At 43.1% G+C, this 20,809-nt stretch overlaps 1 protein-coding gene across 3 annotated transcripts; it reads right to left on the reverse strand.

The window, feature by feature from the left end:
• Nucleotides 1-2,082: 2,082 nt before the first annotated feature.
• Nucleotides 2,083-19,390, reverse strand: pcmtd1 (protein-L-isoaspartate (D-aspartate) O-methyltransferase domain containing 1). 3 transcript variants are annotated; one of them, XM_056292674.1, is made up of 6 exons: nt 19,099-19,390; nt 7,221-7,686; nt 6,634-6,736; nt 6,183-6,354; nt 5,480-5,603; nt 2,083-5,137 (listed from the first exon to the last, which is right to left on the reverse strand). In XM_056292674.1, the coding sequence occupies exons 2-6, from the start codon at nt 7,525-7,527 to the stop codon at nt 4,770-4,772; spliced, it is 1,074 nt and encodes a 357-aa protein (XP_056148649.1). In that variant the 5' UTR covers nt 7,528-7,686; nt 19,099-19,390; the 3' UTR covers nt 2,083-4,769. The 3 variants fall into 3 exon arrangements, with proteins under 3 accessions (XP_056148649.1, XP_056148651.1, XP_056148650.1); XM_056292676.1 differs by lacking the exon at nt 19,099-19,390 and adding an exon at nt 14,588-14,681; XM_056292675.1 differs by lacking the exon at nt 19,099-19,390 and adding an exon at nt 14,064-14,280.
• Between the last annotated feature and the right edge of the window lie 1,419 nt (nt 19,391-20,809).

The raw sequence follows: 20,809 nt of genomic DNA on the forward strand, positions 1-20,809 counted from the left end.
ATGAATACTGGATAGGTTGACAGCTTCTACCCAAAAGCGTCAACTTAAGTTGCAATATCAGTTTTGGCCCCCTGACTACCTCAAAGTTCTCCTTCCAACATCTCAACACAATCTCCTCACTTGTCAGCACATTTCCATCTCTATCCTTTATCACCCTAACCTGGTGCACATCCTTCAAAGCTCGGACCCTCTGTCTAGCCAATCGATGCAAGTCCTTTTCTCCTTCCTTAGTGTCCAACCTCTCATACAACTCATCATACGCCTTTTACCTTTGCCTTCGCCACCTCTCTCTTTGCCTTATACCACATCTCCTTGTACTCTTATCTTCTTGCTTCATCTGACTATCCCACTTCTTCTTTGCCAACCTCTTCCTCCATATACTTTCCTGTATGTTCTCATTCCACCACCGAATCTTCTTGTCTTCCTTCCTCTGTCCAGATGACACACCAAGTACCTTCCTAGCTCTCCCTCACCATTTCTGCAATAGTTGCCCAGCCATGCAGCAACTCTTCACTACCACCTGCCTGTCTTAGCTCCTCCCTTACCTCCACACAACAGTCTTCCTTCTTCAACCTCCATCATTTGATCCTTGGCTCTGCCTTCACTCTCTTTCTCTTCTTGATCTCCTTAGTCATCTTACAGACCAGCATCCAATGCTGATTAGCTATGTTCTTCCCTTGCAGTCTCAAATCTTTTTCGGATCGCACCTCCTGCAGAAGATATAGTCCACCTGTGTGCACCTTCCTCCACTCTTATATGTTACCCTCTGTTCCATCCTTTTTGCAAAATCCTCCACCATCTGTCCTTCCACATCCCTCTCCTTGACACCATATCTACCCATCACCTCCTCATCACCTCTGTTCCCTTCACAAACATGCCCATTGAAGTCCATTCCAATCACCACTCTCCTCCTGGGGTACACGCTCCACCACTTCATCCAACACTCACTCCTGAATTCTTCTTTCTCTTCCATCTCACACCCAACTTGCAGGGCACATGTGCTGACAACATTCATCATCACACCTTCAATTTCCATACTTCATACTCATTACTCTGTCCGACACTCTTCACCTCCAACACACTCTTGACTTACTCTTCCTTCAGGATTACCCCTACCCAATTTCTCCTCCCAGCCACACAATGGTGGAAGAGTTTGAACCCACCTCCAATGCTCCTGGCCTTGCTCCCTTTCCACCTGGTCTCTTGCACACACAGTATATCTACCTTCCTTCTTTCCATCATATCAGCCAGCTCTCTCCCCTTACCAGTCATAGTGCCAACATTTAGAGTTCCGACTCTCACCTCCACACCCCTACCCTTACTCCTCTCCTGCTGCCTCTGGATATGCCTTCCCCCTCTCCTTCTCCTTTGCCCAACAGTAGCAGTTTCCACCCACATCCTGCTAGCCAACAGTATTGGTGGCAGTCGTTGGTAACCCGGGCCTCGAGTGATCCAGTATGGAAATCAATTTATGATCCGCATAATCGATTTAGCAAAGGTTTTATGCCGGATGCCCGTCCTGACACAACCCTCCCCATTTATCTGGGCTTGGGACCAGCACTAAGAATGCACTGGCTTGGGCATCCCCTGTGGCTGGGTTTATTTGTCTTTAAATATATCCTGTTGCTAAACAAGAAAACTCTTGAATGAGTGAACAATAGGTACGACTATTGGAAATGATAGTTTCAGGGTACTAAGTAAGACTAATTAGGTGATCAGAGATGTAAATGTTTTTCTGAGTGAAATGTTCGTTGAATTTCATTTGTTCACTAAATGAACAACGCTTGTCTCTTGTTTTTGTAAATCTAAGCACTGAGCCAACAGACCAGACATACTATCTGATAATAAATACAGCACACCAAAATTGGTGAAAGATTAGCAGGATGGTCTGAAATTACCTGACTGACCCATTTTCTAACCTTACTTCTCTATGAATATGACATACCAGAATGACACGTTGACTATAAGGAGCCTACCATGCATTGCCTCCTTGACCTTGTCAGGACTACATGGGCAATAAAACCCTTTTCTACATAGGGATATCCAAGAGCAGAGAAGATGTTCTGATTAAAAGAGGCAGAGTACGATTGTGACCTTTATTTTTGTGTCAAAACAGTAATGGAGGAACAACACATTTTCAAAATGAACTTCACACTCTATGAGGAATCAATATATGCCTGATAAATAACAGAATAGCTTTTGGCTCAATTAATTCAATACAAGACCATAAAATTGGTAATGAATTGGTCTGTGCCGGGTGCCATGTTGTCGTCAGTCAGTTCCTTCTGCATTACTATAATCATAGTCGTTTCTTTAACTTTGGCTCAAGGTGCGACCTATGTCCCCTGTTTTAAGTACCTGCTGTACTCTTTAATTTGCGACAATACTTAAAAAACTGACTGATTTGAAGTTTTTTTTTTGTTTTGTTTTTTTGTTGTTTTTTTTGCTTGTGATTGATCATTTTTTTTCCATTGAATACTGTAATTGTATGTGGAGAAATTACTGTATTGCTTGGTTGAAAAATTTTCCACTGAGTGTAAAAACTTTGCAAGAAAATATATGTTACCTCTCCGTACACACATACACACTAAGCAACCCATATAATCATCCCCATCTTAAATCAAAACATAACTTACGTTACACCAGCGCAAAATGAAAACTGAGAGCACTACTAATATATCTATTCAACAGACAGCAGTGAAGAATTAGACCTACAAACAGGCTTCCTAATGTCAAAAATACAGTTCAGCAAGAGGGCGCTACAACAAACCAAATGCAAATCATGTTCAATGCATAACTGCTTAATAATCATACATTTAAACCATTTTATATCGAATAGAATTTCAACAACATTCAACTTAACCTCTGACTACTAAATTATGCATTCAAAGTAAGATGAGGAAAAATTCCCGTCTGTGACCTTTTGGTAAAGCATGAACACAAACGTGACATCTATCAATGATGCACTATTCTTTTGCAAATGCGGAATGCAGAAACATACCATCAGCCGGGCAAGTTTACAGTGCCATGACACAAAACTCACAGGGATCCTCACGTGATGGGTACGTTGGCACTTGAAAGCCATCACTATCAGGAAAAGTCCTGCAAGCGGATTGTACTTTAAAATATACACAGGACTTAACATCGTCACATACCCATTCCACAATATAAAGTAAGCCAAAAAAAGATGGCACCTATCATCCAAACTGAGGACTGTAGAATTAAGGTGCTTTGTTGGACACTTCTACAGCCCAGACTACAAAAAGGCTTCAAAATTCTCATTGATTCTGATTTTGCATTGTTTTGAATAAAAATAAAAATAAATTTTGGATTTTTTTCCCGTTTTATCAAAGTTCTTTAAAACAATAAAACAAATAACTACATTTTAGCTCCTGATCACCTGGGCATCACTTCTGATGATCAATAACAGGACGTAGGCTAAAGTCAGCATAACCGGGGCGCTATGTTCATGAAGGCAGAATGATTACTGGCTTCATCCGAATTTCAATTCCCCGCCTGAAGCACCTCAAAAGTCACCTCAAAAACAAAAAAGCGGGGCGCCCCCCGGCAGCCGAACAGTTGTGGCGCATGCTGCAAAGCCACAACATCCCTGCTTCTACCCAGCCAGTGACCTTTGTTGCATGTCGTACCCATCTGTCTCTCCCCTTGTTTCATGTCTACCACTTCACTGTCCCCTATCAAATAAATGCAAAAATGCCAAAAAATAACCTTTAAACAAAAAAAAAGAAAGGTGATTACTGACTTCATCTGAATTTCGATTCCCCACCCGAAACAACTCCCAAGTCACCTCAAAACAAAAAGCGGGGTGAGAAAATGTGGCTCGCCATTAAATATCCTGATTAATCAGCTCTGTCATTCCTCGAGCCTCTGATATTAAAATCTTTATAATGTGGGTCAGCATAACAAAGAAAAAACGGAAGTGGAATGGGCTATTTCTGATTGGTAAAAGGCATTCTGGGCCCGGAAAATTGTTAACCAAATTAAAAAATGACTGCTCGTATAAATCCTAAAGCCGGTTACTGAAGAGCAGAGCGAGATAACACACACGAGGATATAATCACCTCGCGGAAGTATTTCAGTTGCACTTAAAGATGCCCCACAAATGAAATTATATGCTAATCTTGCCTCTCCCCACTCTCTCGTAGACGGGAAAGGAAAGGAACAGCTTAAGAAGAAGAGCACTGAGGAGAAAAACCACAGGGCAGCCTCGTTCATGATTATGAAAAATGTCTTCGTTTGAGTCGTCAGCTATAATGATGTGGCTCTACTTGCATTTCGGTGTCCTCCGCTCCATCAAGCATCGGTAAACTACCAGATGCTGTAAGGTTAAAGCTTCTAGAAAAAGGTGCTGTACAAGTCTCAACTTCCTCATGAACACATTCTTAACAAATGTAGCAAGGTTTTGCTGTTTATACAATTTTAATCTGCAACGTCATTTTGCAGAGATATCAGTCATTGTGATAAAGTCTGAATCACAAAACTGGTTTCTGAAATAATTTCCATTATGTAGATTTTTTTTTTAACATAGATTTTTGATATACAAATCCAGAACAAAATAAACTGACAAAGAAATGTTGTCACGACAATCATAACATTATTATCCAGTATTATCTATTTAATCTCTCTCCGTTAACGGCTCGGCCATCAAGATTAAATGGAAATAATGCTACATTTGTACTCAAAAAGGGCAAGGAAAAGCATTCTCAGCAGGCGCTGCATCCGTTAACAATGGACACCGAGCGAATCAGTCACTTCTCTCTGTAGTACAGCAAATATGCCTTGAGTGACTCAGGCAGAGGCAAAGCCATTATTTGGTCTCTCAACACGTTGACTTGCTTCAGGATTTCGATGTCGCCAATGTCTCTCTCCTCCTCCTCCTCCACCTCCTTGTGCTCTTCCTCAGTCTGTTCCTCTTCCTCGCTCTCCACAGTTTGGGGTATCAGCTGGTTGCCAACAAAAACATAGGTGTTGATGCGCCGCCGTCGGCAGCGCCTGCGTTTGCGCTTCTGAGGAACTTTGAGCCCCTTGTCTGGACTCTCCTCGGCAGACAGTTCTCTGAGGGTGCGGCGTATGTAGATCCGAGACAAATCCTGAAGGCTCCTGACAGTCACAGGGGCTGAGTACAAATAAAAAGGACACAATCCTTTAGGGCAATATATGAAAAAAGGGGCAAAAAACAAAAATTAAACACTTCCCACTACTGTAACGGTCCTTCAACTAGGTCAACTCAAAAATATTGAGGTTATGAAACTGAAAATTGGTCCACTACTATTCAAAAGTGGATGGAGGTAAACAGAATCATTAATCAACCATTCTAAAGACTGGTCTTGTCACTTCATTTTAACTTTAAGTGACTGAAAAATTGCCCACATTACTTCTGGAACAACAAGCACTACACAGTTCCAAAGAAGAGCGGAAGATTTTGGATTGTACAAATGGTGGAGGCTGGAGAACTCACGCAGTTGGACAGCATCAGGCTTCTCTCCATCAGCTCTGCTCTGCTGGACCAAGGGGGCAAAGGACACCGCCAAGATGTTCTTACTCTCCCATGAGCACTGGCCAGTTCTGGTTATCTGGGTCAGCTGCACAAATGACGAAAGAACTTCACAGAGACTGAACACAACACTGACCGACAATCAAGGAGGATATGTAATCTTCCTTCATTTTCTCTAAGCTATGTGCCGCTTCGGATGAGCAACGAGAGCTTGGGAATATCTCCGAAGGAAAGCTGAAATGGGTTACAGTGCCTGATGAGTTTTGCTCAAGTTCAGCTCGTCTTTAAATTCACTGGCTATGGTAACCCAAAATTTGGACCCCAAATCTATTTGTCAAAAAACTTCAAACTTTCTTCTCGGTAGGGTCTGTGTAATCTTGCCCAAATGTACTCCACACCAATTTACTCATATTCTCGGTACCTTCTCTTGTCACTGTATTCAAATGTTAATATTTTTGATGAAATGTATGTCCCATGCACTCAAACTTTCCCAACACCAACACAACATTTCAGGTGCTTTGTGGCTGAATAATGTATGTGAATGTTTCATGACAAGCCTTGCAGGTCAGAGTTATTTCACCGTGTCATTCCTCATATGCTAGCACTATGGATATCAATCATGGCATGGCATGGCATTTCTATTATTCAAGAGCCCCGTACTTCTTACCTGGTCCTCTATAGGCATCACGAGAATGCCTCCAATTTTGAGCAGCACTTTCATGTAATTTTCGTGATCCTTCTGCACTCCTGCGCCGCAATAAATGCGGTCGTATTGGTGGCTGTCCGTTGAGATTTCAAGGCAATTCCCCACCACGAAGACGGGTTCACAGATCTCAAACCTGATGCAAAAATTCACAAGTGGGATGAAGGAAAATGCATTAGAGAACAACCGAGAATGATTTCCCCCTTTCATGCTTATAGTTGTGTGCAATGACATATAATTATGCAAAACAAATGAGAAGATAAAACATACATATGGATAGAATTAGAATATTCCTAATGCTTGTGGTTGTAAGTGGAAGACGTAACTGTTAGTAACACTTGCGGTTTGAATGCATATACCCATGTAACCTTTGTAAACTATGACATTCATTGCACCTGATTAAGTTTGTACTCACTTATCAAAGCTGTTACTGTTCTTTATAAAATCATCCAGCTTCTCTCTAGCATATTCAACCACATCCTTGTGGAGCTCAACTCCATGATTCACGCCAAACGGCCCTTTGAAAAAAACACATGCAGGCAAACAATATTTGGTTTAGAATCAATCATAATGTACTAAGATACACCGATGTACCAATAATGTACCAACAGGTACCCTAATGAAAGGACTGTGCAGTTCTCTTATCATCATCAGAAACACTGCAGCCCTAATGAGTATTTCATTAGTTTTATGCAAGCCTAATTCATTCCAGATAAAGTACCACAGGCGTAGAAATGTAATAAAAACGTGGCCCATGTACCACAAAGAAAAGAGGCAGCACAGTCTCTTTACCTGTACAACAAAGGGACACATTTGGTCTGAGAAGCTTTTCTGAACACGTTCCACCAGTACTTCCATTCTGCAACACTCTTGGTGTGAAACACATGCAGGTATTTTCTTGCTTATAATGCGGCACTACATGTTTTTTCTGCCCATGCTTCACTGAATAGCCCAGCCACTCATAGAAATCACAACTGTGAAAGAAATGGACATAACGCCTACCTATGATGAGTCCAACCATCGTGCTCAGGTAGCCAGTTCCACTGCCTAGATTGAGGAATGACAGTCCTGGCTGCAGTTTGAGGGCCTCCATCACCTCTGAATATATACATGGAGCAGACAGGTGTATGTTCCCGTGTTTCCATGCTAAGTCTTTGTAGGCATTGTCCCGGTAGTCATCCAGGTAGTAGTCCCCTCGGTCTATGGCTCGAAAGGCCTGTTCCACTTTGTCTGTCCGAATATACTGGGCTTCCTTCAGATTATCAATCAGGTCGTCATTGTCCTCCCCAGCGCTCACGGCTCCCCCCATAGCAGAAAGAAAAGGGAAACACAAGGGCAGAACTCTCACTCTGGGTGACTGATATCGTCTCAGAGTGGCATGGAGAGAAGCACCTGGCCTGAAGGATCCTGCAGCTATGTCTCTTCTGAGGTCAGTTCAGATCACGGCCATTTCCAGGCATCCAGGAAACTGAGAAAGACAAGATAAACAAGTTATGGCAATAAACCTTGTAGGGCACATGGTATTTGTACAGACTGACAGGGATAATGCTGATAGATCTCCCCAGGGTTTTTGCCGTACGACTAGGATTGTATTTTGGTGAGAAAAATCAATAATGTTGGAGAGACAGGCAAAGGGACAAATAAGTGGCAAGCTACCACAGTGTTATTCTCCAGCCAATTTTGGTTTCAGGACCAGATTTCAGCAGTGAAGTTGCAAATCCCTTATATTGAGCTAAATTAAAAGTTTACATAAAATATATCTCATTATATAACAGCTGATTACAGTATCAAACTGCATTAATATTTTGGGAGAGAAATTCGAAAAAACAACAAAGGCCCAGGTGTCTTGATGCATGCTCAATAATCCAGGTAGGAAAATCAAAGAAGGTTGAATCAGTTCGTCTGGATACAACATTTATTGACAGATACATTTCATCTTCAGTCTAGACTGAAGATGTCACTTAGCTGAGTGGTGAAACGTATGTAAGTAAACGTTGTATCCAGATGAACTGATTCAAACTTCTTTGAACATAGGTCTAAGCCTTATCAAAATAATTCAATATTATGTTATATTAATTGTAGCTTGATTCCCAGGACATTACAAATTACCCCAGCGCCTTGGAGCCACCACACCACTAGAAATACATATATTTCTCATGAATTTGCACATACACTGATGAGCCAAAACTTTATGACCAGTCACAGGCGAACTGAATAACACTGACCATTTCCAAACAAGGGCACATGTCAAGGTCTGGGTAGATTAGATGGTAAGCAAACTATCAGTTATCATAGTCAATGTGTTGGATGCAGGAGAAATGGGCAGGAGTAAAAGACCTGAACGACTTTGACAAGGGCCACAAATTGTTATGGCCGGACGACTGGATCAGAGCATCTCTTAAACGGGACTTCTGGTTAAGCATATACCGAGCAAGACGCATGTGAGGAAGGCTCCTACAAACAACTTTTATTTCTTTAAGCTTTCAAGTTCTGTTGGTAATTTTTACTCCTATTTTTTAATTTTACATTGGACTACAAGACTACATCACCTGCAGTGGACCACAAAATGACAAGGAAAGATAGAAAAGACAAAAGTGAAGCAACTATGCTAACCCCACAAGAAGCTGCGAGTCCTGTAATGGCATCTGATACCGAAGCTAATGTCGAGCTACCCACCGAGCTAGACAAACTTCGTGCTGTTCTACTTAAAGAACTAACTACGTTAATGACCTCATGTTAAAAGAAGCACTTGAAAGTGCACTTTTGCCCATTTCAGCATCTTTGGACAAGATTCGAGCCACAACCGACTCTCATGGTCAAATATTAAACGAGGTCAAACACACACTATCAGACCACAGCAACAGACTGGTGGCACTGGAAACAAGATGTGCTGCTCTCGAGTTGGAGAACACCTAGCTTAAAGCCAAGACCGATGATCTTGAAAATAGGTCTCGCTGATCAAACCTGCAAATTATTGGAATTCCAGAAAAAATGGAAGGAGCCAGCCTGGTGAAATTCATATCAGAGTTTCTCATGGAAGTGTTTGGAAAAGATGTTTTTCCCACTCTGCCCATCATTGATCACGCACACAGGCTTGGGCAACCACTGACATCCCGAAAATAGGAGGGCAAGACCTTACTTATATTGTGCTTTTCCCCTGCTTCAAAGACAAGGAATGCATCACTCGCAGGAAAAGGGAACAGCTGTTCTACTGAGGGCATAAGATTTATATCGACCCAGATATCAGCACCAGCCCAGCAAAGAAGCGTGCGGCTTTCAACAAGTTGAAGGCGGACCTGTACAAGAACGTCCATTTCAGCCTGCTTTATCCCGCCCGCCTATGAGTCCACTTCCAAGGACAGACTCATCTCTGACAATCCCGCGGATGCGCAAGTCAAAATGACAAACACTGGGAGAACTCGAAAACCTGTCTAATAGGGGGAGGTGAGCTGGTCAAAATGGATTACAGCGAATATTCTGTTTGTTGACACTCCATTAAATTGCTCGAACCACTGTAAAGAGGAAAAGATTACATATAGATGTGTTGCAACCCCCTGCTTTCTCACTGTTGAAACAAAACGAAGTTTAATTTAGCGGTGAATTAAGGACGGTCACAAAATTACGAACAAAAAGTAAAATCTAAGTGACAGCTAAACATCTTGATAAATTAATAAATCATTTGTAGGTAGACAATTTAAATGTCATTTAAAGCAATCTAATGTAATTATCAAATTACTTCAGTGTATTTAAATACTTTCACCCGTTTGCCAAAATTTATTTATTTTCTTAATAGTTAGGACTTGGGCACTCTTGTACTTTTCAGACGTTCCCATAACCTTGAAAAAACGAGACATTTGGTAAAGGGGGGGTAGATTTAAAGGCTTAATGCTATTCTATAAATATAGCCACTCTTATGTGAGAAAGGAAAAGAAAGAAGTTTTAGATGCACTGGAAACTGCGAATACATTTCCCCCTGCGGTCTTTTCTGTTTATGAAACAAGACCTAGGACTTTTGTTCGTTTGTTTTTTGTCATGTTCTTAAGCCTTGGAGATACTGGGGAATGAAAGAGGTTAGCCTTGGGATGAATCTTTGTTCTCTTATCTGCCAAATGATTGCATCAATCTCAAAAATGCATTGCACATGCATTCTGCTATATCAATCAGGCCTGAAGTTTTTATTTTTGTTTCTTTTGGTAAATGGCACCAAATACCAAGGGTAATAAAGGCAGTCAGTCAAAGTCAGTCAATCAATTTAATTCATGGAACGCTAAAGGAATGAATGGCCTGACCAAATGCTCAAAGGGTTTTTCTCACCTTAAACGTCTCAATGCTGAGATGTGTTTTTACAGGAGACACATTTGAAAGTGGCGGACCAGACAAAGCTGCGAAAAAGTTGCATTAATCAAACCTTCCTTTCTAACTTCCCATGTAGGATACAATTTTCTTTTTTTTCCAAATGTCCACCATACATTTTCCAGGACAGATTACTTCTTTTTAGACTCAGCCCTTCTTAGTGAAGTAAATCTTTGGCAACTGTCATATCAGATCATGCCCCATTGACACCTGAAATTAACTTCTCCAATCTCTTGACAAATCATCCTCCTTGAAAATTTAACTCACTATTGCTCTCCGATGAGAAATTCTACGACTACCTATAGAAATCTATAGATACATTCCTAGATACAAAAATAGATGAATCCATTTCCCCCTCATTACTGTGGGAAACTTTGAAAGCATTCCTAAGGGGCCAAATAATTTACTATTCCTCTCATATAAATAAACAATGCAAAAAAACAACTTCAAGAATGAACAGATTCAATATTAAACATAGATTGCCAATGTTCCACAAATCCTACACCAAAATTCCTTAAAAAAAACCGATTAGATCTACAATCACAATTCAATTTGCTATCTACAAATGAGGCATAGGGCTCATTACTTCATTCTCGTGGTTTTTATCATGAGTATGGAGAAAAAGGGAGCAGGCTTCTTGCTCATCAATTAAAATGATAATCTGCATCTCAGCTTATACCTCAGGTGAAGGACCCTGGTGATAGACCCCAAAGAGATTAACACGTTTTTTTAGATCATTTTGTCCACTTTATACACTTCTGAAGCACCAGTAGACAATTCTAAAATGATAACATTTTTAAACAATTTAAATATTCCAAAAATTAGCGAAGATCTTGCTTCGGGTTCGGAGAGGCCTGTAGGTCTGGCAGACATTGTTACAGCTATAACATCAATGCAGTGGGAAGATGACGGGTCCAGATGGTTATTCTACCGATTTCTATAAGAAGTTTGCTGACACGCACTCTCCTCTCTTGCTTAATATGTTCCATGACTCAATTGAAAAAGGTCAGTTACCTTCGACACACTGTCAAGCATCCATATCCCTTCTACTTAAGAAAGACAAGGACCCCAGTAACTGTGGATCCTTTCGTCCTATCTCACTTCTTAATGTAGATGTCAAGATCACTGCAAAGGTGTTTACTCTCCGCTTAGAATCAATTCTTCCAAATGACATCTCTGAAAAACCAAATGGGCTTCATATATATATATATATATTCATTCTCAAATATTCGTAAACTTTGGGCCGTCCAGGTAGCGTAGCATTCTATTCTGCTGCCTACCAACACGGAAATTGTCGGATCAAATCCCCATGTTACCTCCGGCCTGGTCGGGTGTCCCACAGACACCGTGTCTGTGGGTGGGAAGCCAGATGTGGGTGTGTGTCCTGGTCGCTGCACTAGCGCCTCCTCTGGTCGGTCAGGGCACCTGTTTGGGGGGAAGGGGAACTGGGGGAATAGCGTGATCCTCCCACACACCATGTCCCTCTGGCGAAACTCCTCACTGTCAGGTGAGAAGAAGCAGCTGGCGACTCCACGTGTATCGGAGGAGACATGTGGTAGTCTGCAGCCCTCCTGGGATCGGCAGAGGGGCAGGAGCAGCGACCAGGACAGCTCGCAAGAGTACGGTAATTGGCTGAATACAATTGGGGAGGAAAAAAAAAGGGGGGGGAATCCCCCCCCCCAAAAAAATCGTAAATTTTTAAATATTATGTACTCTCCCAGCAACAACTCTTCTCTGGAAGTGGTCATCACCCTAGACGCAGAGAAGGCCTTTGACTGAATTGAATGGGGCTATTTAGTCGCAGTACTTGACACATTTGGTTTTGGTAATAATCTTACTGCATGGATCCATCTTCTCTATTCCTCACCACAAGCTTCGGTCTGCACTAACTCTACAAGGCCTCCATTCTTTAATCTCTCCAGGGGAACTCGTAAGGGTGTCCACTATCCGCACTGCTTTTCGCTATAGCCATCGAACCACTTTCCATAGCACTATGGATTTCACCAATTATTGCAAGGTGTGATAATAGGAGGGTTGAGCACCATGTGGCTTTGTATGCACATGATTTATTAGTGTACTTAACTGACCCTGAATCTTGCACATTAACAATTGTCTCACCCCTTGAGGATTTTGGGTAATTTTCTGGGTACAAATTAAACTTTAATAAGAGTGAATGCTTCCCCATCAACAAGTAAGCCCTATAAATTCGAAAAGCTTCAATCCCATTTAACTTATCCTATTCAGATTTTAAATATCTTGGTATTAAAATTACTTCCTCCCTCTCCTCTCTACACAACAAATTTCACCCCACTGCTAAATCAAATGAAACTTCATTTCAATTGGAGTAGCCTGCCACTATCATTAACTGGTAGAATCCAGACAGTAAAAATAAACATTCTCAGAAAGTTATGTTTTCCAGTCTCTCCCTATATTCCTCCCTAAGACATTTTTTTCACACAATTAATCAAACAATCAGCCATTTTATTTAGGGAGGCAAACACCCCAGAAATAGTCATACTCTTCTTCAACGAAACAAAGGAGTGGGTGGCTTAGCGCTTCCTAGTTTTATCCATTACTACTAGGCACCGAATATACAAAAAATATAATTTTTGCTCCATGCATCGGAATCTAGTTGGTGCTCATTAGAGGCTCAATCATGTCGCTCATCTTCACTTCCAGCATTAGTCTTTTCATCACTCCATATAAAACCATCTCGCTACACCTCAAACCCTACAGTACTTTCTACTTTAAAAATATGGACCCAATTCCGACATCACTACAAATTTAAAACGTCTGTATTAGGACCCACCACCAACAATCATCTATTCCCTCCCTCAACCTTTGACTCTACTTTTTCTAAGTGGAACAATGTAGGTCTACAATGTTTTAAAGATTTCAAAATGACACATTTCCATGCTTTGGGGATCTACATCAAAAATACGATTTACCTCGTTTAGGTTTTTTCAAGTGCGTAACCTCATACATAAACAATTTCCCTCATTTCCCTCTTTTCCACCCCAACTCGCTCGGGAAAATGTTAAACCCCATCCTTCCTGCTCAAAAAGGGCTAATATTCTTGTATGAGAGCCCCTTAAGCTTAAAAAATCATTCAACTCTGAAAATCAAAGCACAATGGCAAAAGGAGCTAGATATTGAGCTAACAGATGACTTTTTTTTTGATTCTGAGATACTTTAATGATCCCCGTAGGGAAATTACACTCTGCATTTAACCCATCCTAGCTGTGTAGCTAGGAGCAGTGGGCAGCCGCCGTGCAGAACCCGGGGACCAACTCCAGTTCATCTTGCCATGCCTTGGTCAAGGGCACATACAGGAGTATTAACCCTAACATGCATGTCTTTCTGATGGTGGGGGAAACCGGAGCATCTGGAGAAAACCCACCACAAACACGGGGAGAACATGCAAACTCCACACTGAGGACAATCTGGGTTGACCGTCAAGGTTGGACAACCCCAGGGTTTGAACCCACCTACCTAAACGTCATTGCAGACCCAGGGACTCCCTGTCATGGCAAGGGTACTCCAGTGCTGCTGAAAGCTCTTTCAGCAGGATAATGCGCCCTGCCATACTGCAGACATTATTCGGGAAAGGGTTGAGGAACATGATGAAGTGTTCAAGGTGTTGGTTGCCCTGGCCTCCAAATTCTTCAGATCTCAATCCGATTGAGCATCTGTGGGATGTGCTGGACCGACAAGTCCAATCCATGGTGGCTCTACCTCACAACTTACAGGACTTGAAGGATCTGCTGCTAATGTTCTGGTGCCAGATACCACAGGGACACCTTCAGGGGTCTTGTCCAGTCCATACCTCTGCAGGTTGGTGCTGATTTGGTGAAACACGTAGAACCAACAGCATATTAGACAGGTGGTCATAATGTTTTGGCTCATCAGTGTATGTATGTATATGTATGTATGTAGGGATGGCACGGTGGGGCAGTGGTTAGCGTGGTCGCCTCACAGCAAGAAGGTGCTGGGTTTGAGGCCTGGGGTAGTCCAACCTTGGGGGTCGTCCCGAGTCGTCCTCTGTGTGGAGTTTCTATGTTCTCCCCGTATCTGCGTGGGTTTCCTCCGGGTGCTCCGGTTTCCTCTCACAGCCCAAAGACATGTAGGTCAGGTGAATCAGCATTACTAAATTGTCCCTAGGTATGAATGTGTGTGTGTGTGTGTCGGTCCCATGTGATGGCCTGGCGGCCTGTCCAGGGTGTCTCCCCGCCTGCCGCCCAGTGACTGCTGGGATAGGCTCCAGCATCCCCTCGACCATGAGATAAGTGGTTCGGATAATGGATGGATGGATGTATATATGTAGATTAGTAGTGTAGAGTAAAGTAAACTTTATTGTCCTTGAGGGGAAATTTGTCTTGGGCACAATGCTACAGTCCATTGCTTCACATAAAAATCATCACAAAAACATTTGAAGTGTTTGACACAAAGCTTGACAGTTGCTTCACATAAAAACATCTTAAAAACTTGAGACATTTGACATTGACAACACAACGGCTTAAAAACAAACTAAGAATTAAGTTGCAAAAGTGCTTGTGTATTTATTGCACATTGCTCTGTTGCACGAACATTTAGCATTAGAGTTCAGCAGCTTGATGGAAGCTGGAACAAATGATAGCTTCAAATAGTTTGATTTGTACTTTAGCACATAGCGTTTTCTTCCTGATGGCAGAGGTTCGTATTCAGAGAAGAAGGGATGTTGAGACTGCAATGATTTTTGTTGCTCATTTCATGACTGCCTGCTCATTACAGGCTCTGTATAGCTCATATTCTCTTTATTACCGTCATAGCTGTTTCATAGCTGTTTTGTGTATGCTGGCAAGCCTGCTTTTCAGTTGCACTTTTAGGTTGCCAAACCATGCTGTAATACCATATTTAATTATACTCGCTAGGATTGCATGGTAGAACATCAGTATGATCTGGCCGCTCACTCCATACAGCCTCAATCGTCTTAGAAAGTAAAATCTCTGCTGCAGTCTATTGCACAGGTTATCAATGTGCGTTTTCCGGCAAAGCAGGTTATCTATGTGGACACCTAAGTATTTATACAAGGACACCTGAATGATTGTGTGATTTTTTTATGTCCACTGGCTCGTGGTCAGTCATTTGCCTCAGGTGAAAGACCGTCTCGTGTTCTGGTGACATTCAGAGTCATTCCATGTGACATTTGACATTTTATGTTTAAATTTTGCTATGATTGACAGAAGATGGACATCTCAATGTGCAAAGAACACAGTGAGATGTCCATCTCCCATAGAAACACAGTGAGACTTTAAACTAGTAAGCTTTAAACTAGTAAGCTACTGTTGTTGCAACACCAGTGTTGCAAATTGTATGCACAAGCCAATACGCTGGCACGCAAATGTCATATGGGTACAGATGATGTTACAGCTGCTCTTTTTTAGGGCCTACTGTACTTCACTCTATACAGCCCACTTGTGGTGCAATTATAGCAAAGCAGAAATGAAAAAGCTGCAGGTTGCATGTAATGATGCATTCACAATCTTGCTCAAGCTTCCAGGAGGGACAAGTTCAAGTCATGTGTTTGTTGACTAGTAATGTTCCCACTTTTCATGCTGTGTTGAGGAATTTTATGTGTGAATTTATGACGATTAATTGACTCCAAAAATGTAATTATAATGCTCTTAACTGAGCCTACACAAAGTGACAAGGTGCTCCCCTTGTTTCTGGAAACATTGGAACAAATGTCTGTATAGGTTTTAATCATTGTGGACTTGTGAACTGCTGTTAGCTATATTTTTGTGTTGTTGTCCCATGTTGTATTTTTCTTGTTAATATGGACCTACCTATGTGTCGGAATAAAGTAAGATTTGATTGACTATCAAAGAGTTCCACAGAATTTACCCATCATGGCAGAGAAGAAAAAAAAGGTTAATCTCAAAACATGATCTTTTTTAACCGTTTACAGATGAATCGAGAGACACACATCTTGTGCAAAGTTAAGTTAGGTTGGGATGAAGAAAAGGTAGACGAGTCTTGATTTCTGTCTCTGCCTTCTCAGCATTTTCGCGTCTGACTCAGCTAATAAAGACTAAATTCAAAGGTGACATTGTAGTGTTGGGCCTGTTGAGGTTATTTCCACTGGCTCTTTGTCACAGGCAAACAAATCATTGATTCGCTATCACCATCCGTGATAATACAGCAGTGCTTTGTTCTAGTTATTTTTTTCCCTCCGTTCCCCCTTGTAATGCATAGTCCTTTGAGTTTTCTGTAGCAGAAATAAAAGCCAAAAAAAAAAATGGGTCAGGCGGGGTATATTACAAGCAAACTGCTTTTGGTCACTGCAGTACAGTCTTAACCATGATAATCCACAGTCTTGGGGCAGGGGTCATTATTCACTCAACAATAAATCAGAAACAACTGGCTAACAGGATACTAGGGCACTAATAGGATACTAGGGTACTAATAGGATACTAGGGTACTAATAGGATACTAGGGTACTAACAGGATACTAGGGCACTAATAGGATACTAGGGTACTAATAGGATACTAGGGTACTAACAGGATACTAGGGCACTAATAGGATACTAGGGTACCAATAGGATACTAGGGTACTAACAGGATACTAGGGTACTGACAGGATACTAGGGTACTAACAGGATACTAGGGTACTAATAGGATACTAGGGTAATAATAGGATACTAGGGTACTAACAGGATACTAGGGTACTAATAGGATACTAGGGCACTAATAGGATACTAGGGTACTAGTAGGATACTAGGGTACTAATAGGATACTAGGGCACTAATAGGATACTAGTAGGATACTAGGGTACTAGTAGGATACTAGGGTACTAACAGGATACTAGGGTACTAATAGGATACTAGGGTACTAACAGGATACTAGGGTACTAATAGGATACTAGGGTACTAATAGGATACTAGGGTACTAACAGGATACTAGGGTACTAACAGGATACTAGGGTACTAATAGGATACTAGGGTACTAACAGGATACTAGGGTACTAACAGGATACTAGGGTCGCTTGGCTATAGCGTTTCTTGGTGCTGCCAAACTTAACTTACACATATAAAACCTGCAGTATTCTAACTGATAAAATAACTACACAACAGAGTGAGCCAGACAAACCCATACGGCATGCCTAGAAAAAATATTAATACAATCCCAGGACACCATCAAAATCAACACCTCACTGAAGCTGTTGGGCGATGAAACAAATAACAGATCCTGAGAAAATATGAGGAGAAATTGACAATTCACTAACAAGAGTATATAAGTGCAGGCTGGATGCTAAGACATGTACAACTCTCCGGATCAATACAAGTCCACGGGGGGGGGGGGGCAACTGGTCACGGATGGGTTGTTGTGATTTGCATGAAAATACGAGAGGCTTGAGCAATTAACAGGCCGATTTTTTTGTTTTTTGTTTGTTTAGCCTTTCCGGAGGACGGTATAAAGTTGAGGCGAACCGCACCACTGACATTTCTCGATCCACAGCAACACCCCCCCCCCCACCCCCTCTTTGTTCTAGCAAGTAGCAAAAGATGTGGCGCATTACTGCCGTGCATTCTTGACGGAAATGTATTGGCTCCCCCTTCGTTCGCCTGACTGACAGGGGCGGCCGGCCAATCGGCGAAGTCGAGCGATCACGTGTTACCGTTGCCGCACAAGAGAGGCGCCTCCGCGGCCAATCGGGTGGCCGCGGCAGCTTCCCCCCTCCCTCCCCCGCCCCCCCGCGCTGCTGCGTGCGACGATGGAAACAAAAACACAAACAAAAACAGCGTCTAACGTGAAACGGCGTCGCGTCTAACAGGGGAGGCGAACACCCGGACATGGTGGGTGTCTTGCGGCAGGGCCGGGGGGCCGGGGGGGGGGGTCCGGCCGTCTGCCCTTTTTTAACACCCTTGTTTTTTTTGGGTTCTCGTCGATCAAAAACAGTTGGCCGGGCCGGGCCGGGCCGCTGCATTGCCATCAGCCCCGGAGCCGAACCGGGCTCCGTCAGACCCATCCAGCGTAAACCAGACACCACCCCCCCCCCTCCTCAAACCCGCCTGCCACTAACGCCCGAAACTCCCCCAAAATCTGCCCCCAAGTTACTTCCAAAATCACCAAATACACGAGAGACGTGCCGTTACGCAATCAGACGCTGGCGAACACCGCGTCCGGGTTGAATAACGTGGGTCTGAGGAACAAAACAAAACCAGCGGATATAAAAACCCTCGCGTCCCGGGGGGGGGGGGTGTGCAGGGTAGACCGCAGGTGAGCTAGCTAACCAGGCCAGACGCTCGTACTGCGCGGCGGGCCTGAGTGCGCCATCACCGCCGCAGACGGGGAGACAAAGCGGGGGGTTATAGGTAAGCGGGCTCCCGGCGTCGTCAGCCGCGGAAACTAAGCGCCCGCCGACGCTCGGCTCACTCGCGGTCGGTTCGCCGTCGGCGGCGCAGCCGAGCCGACTTACACGCGAAAAGAAACGCCGAGAAAACTTGTCCGGGACGACAACAACGGGAGGAAGGGAAAGGAGACTCACCGCGCCGCGCCGTGCCGTGCCGGATCGGGTCGCTCCTCTCTCAGCCGCGGGGGCACCCGCGGACGAACTGCCGGCGAGGTGGACGTTGACGGGCAGGTTCAGCAGAGCGGATGACGGCGAGGGAGTCGCGTAAAGCTCTCTGCGCTGGCTGGTGCGAGTAAATGCGCAACTGTTCCTTCCCGTGCCGAAGTGGAAGAACAGCTGAGAAGGATGTAAACACAGGTCACGTGGTTTGCAGACCGTTTCTGTTTCCTACTCCCAAGACCAGAAATTAGATCTATCCATCCGTCTATCTATCTATCCATCCATCCATCTATCTATCCATATATCATCTTTCTTTCTATCTATCTATCTATCTATCTATCTATCTATCTATCTATCTATCTATCTATCTATCTATCTATCTATCTATCTATCTATCTATCCACATGAGTGTGTTATCTATCCATCTATCATCTTTCTTTCTTTCTTTCTTTCTATCTATCTATCTATCTATCTATCTATCTATCTATCTATCTATCTATCTATCTATCTATCTATCTATCTATCTATCTATCTATCTATCTATCCACATGAGTGTGTTATCTATCCATCGGCTGGCGGAGTGACGATACTGACAGAGTTCGAACACTTGATTGCGGACAGGTAATGAACGCGACGCTGGTTGGTTAATTTTGTTTTATTGGCGCATTCGTTGCAATGGAAATTTGTTCATTTTGGTGCCTACGATTCTTCGTATAAAGGAGCAGCAGTGTCCGCTGCAAGAGCAGCGCCCCCTAGGCTGGTCGGGGTGAAATGCCTTTGCCTGAGGGCACACGTATCAGCCAAGGCCAAAGCCAGGATCTCCCAGCCCAGCGACGCTGAGAAGCCGGCTCGCCGTTGCCGTTTCAAATCCGGGGAAACGAGACCGGTCCACCGTGAACAGATCGCACAGTGTTTCAGTCCCCTGTTTCAGAAACCTAACGACGTGGTAAGACGAGCGACCCAACGCCTTCATAACCCCGCACGCCCTCGCGAATCGGGATCGCTCCACAGTTAGACTGCGGCTGATTCCTGCACAGCTCTGCAAAGGGGTTTGGAGAATCGTTAGTTTGAATTGGGAAGTAGTGGCACGTGGAAGTATTATGGCTTGAGATTATGCAATGCCAAGATTACTTTTAGGGTTACTTTTACCCCCCCCTCTAGAGAGAGAGAGAGAGAGAGGTTCTCTTTTCACCACGTTTAATAAGTAAAATCCTACACCTTGTTGTCTTTTATTCATTTAACACTTAAATTAGGGTATAGTAGTCGCCTGGTTGGAGAGAAAAATCAAACTTTTTCACTGTACGTTGCTCGATGTGTTTGCGTAAGGTTGAAGGGCGAGCAGGAAGGCTTTCAGCTGGAAGCCCCCGATGGCAAGTATTGGCCCACCGGACCCCAATCGCTCTGAATGAGACGGGAAGTAAGCAAAGCAGGCACAGCTTCGTCTCCTGCATAAATGAACATGTTCTGTGACGTGCTGTGGCTACGAACTCAACAACTGCACACACCGTTTAACGAGCCAAGGTGCTGATGAGGGGTTGGTAGTCCAAATCCTGATTAGTTCATCTTTAATGGACTGGTAGAGGGGGTTAACCTACCAGACACAGCCAACATTTACCATACTGGCAGGTAATAATTTCCTGTTTATTGTATTACATATTTCATGTCAATACTTAATTTGCTTTTGGGA

This window comes from Lampris incognitus, chromosome 14 (genome assembly GCF_029633865.1).
Source record: "Lampris incognitus isolate fLamInc1 chromosome 14, fLamInc1.hap2, whole genome shotgun sequence".
Classification (NCBI taxonomy): domain Eukaryota; kingdom Metazoa; phylum Chordata; class Actinopteri; order Lampriformes; family Lampridae; genus Lampris; species Lampris incognitus.

Coding starts and splice junctions, on each gene's coding strand:
- pcmtd1 (XM_056292674.1), bottom strand. CDS start 7,527: ATGGGGGGAGCCGTGAGCGCTGGGGAGGACAATGACGACCTGATTGAT. Junction 6,737..7,220: donor GATGGTTGGACTCATCATAG/GTAGGCGTTATG, acceptor TTTTTTTCAAAG/GGCCGTTTGGCGTGAATCAT. Junction 5,604..6,182: donor TGATGCCTATAGAGGACCAG/GTAAGAAGTACG, acceptor TCATTTGTGCAG/CTGACCCAGATAACCAGAAC.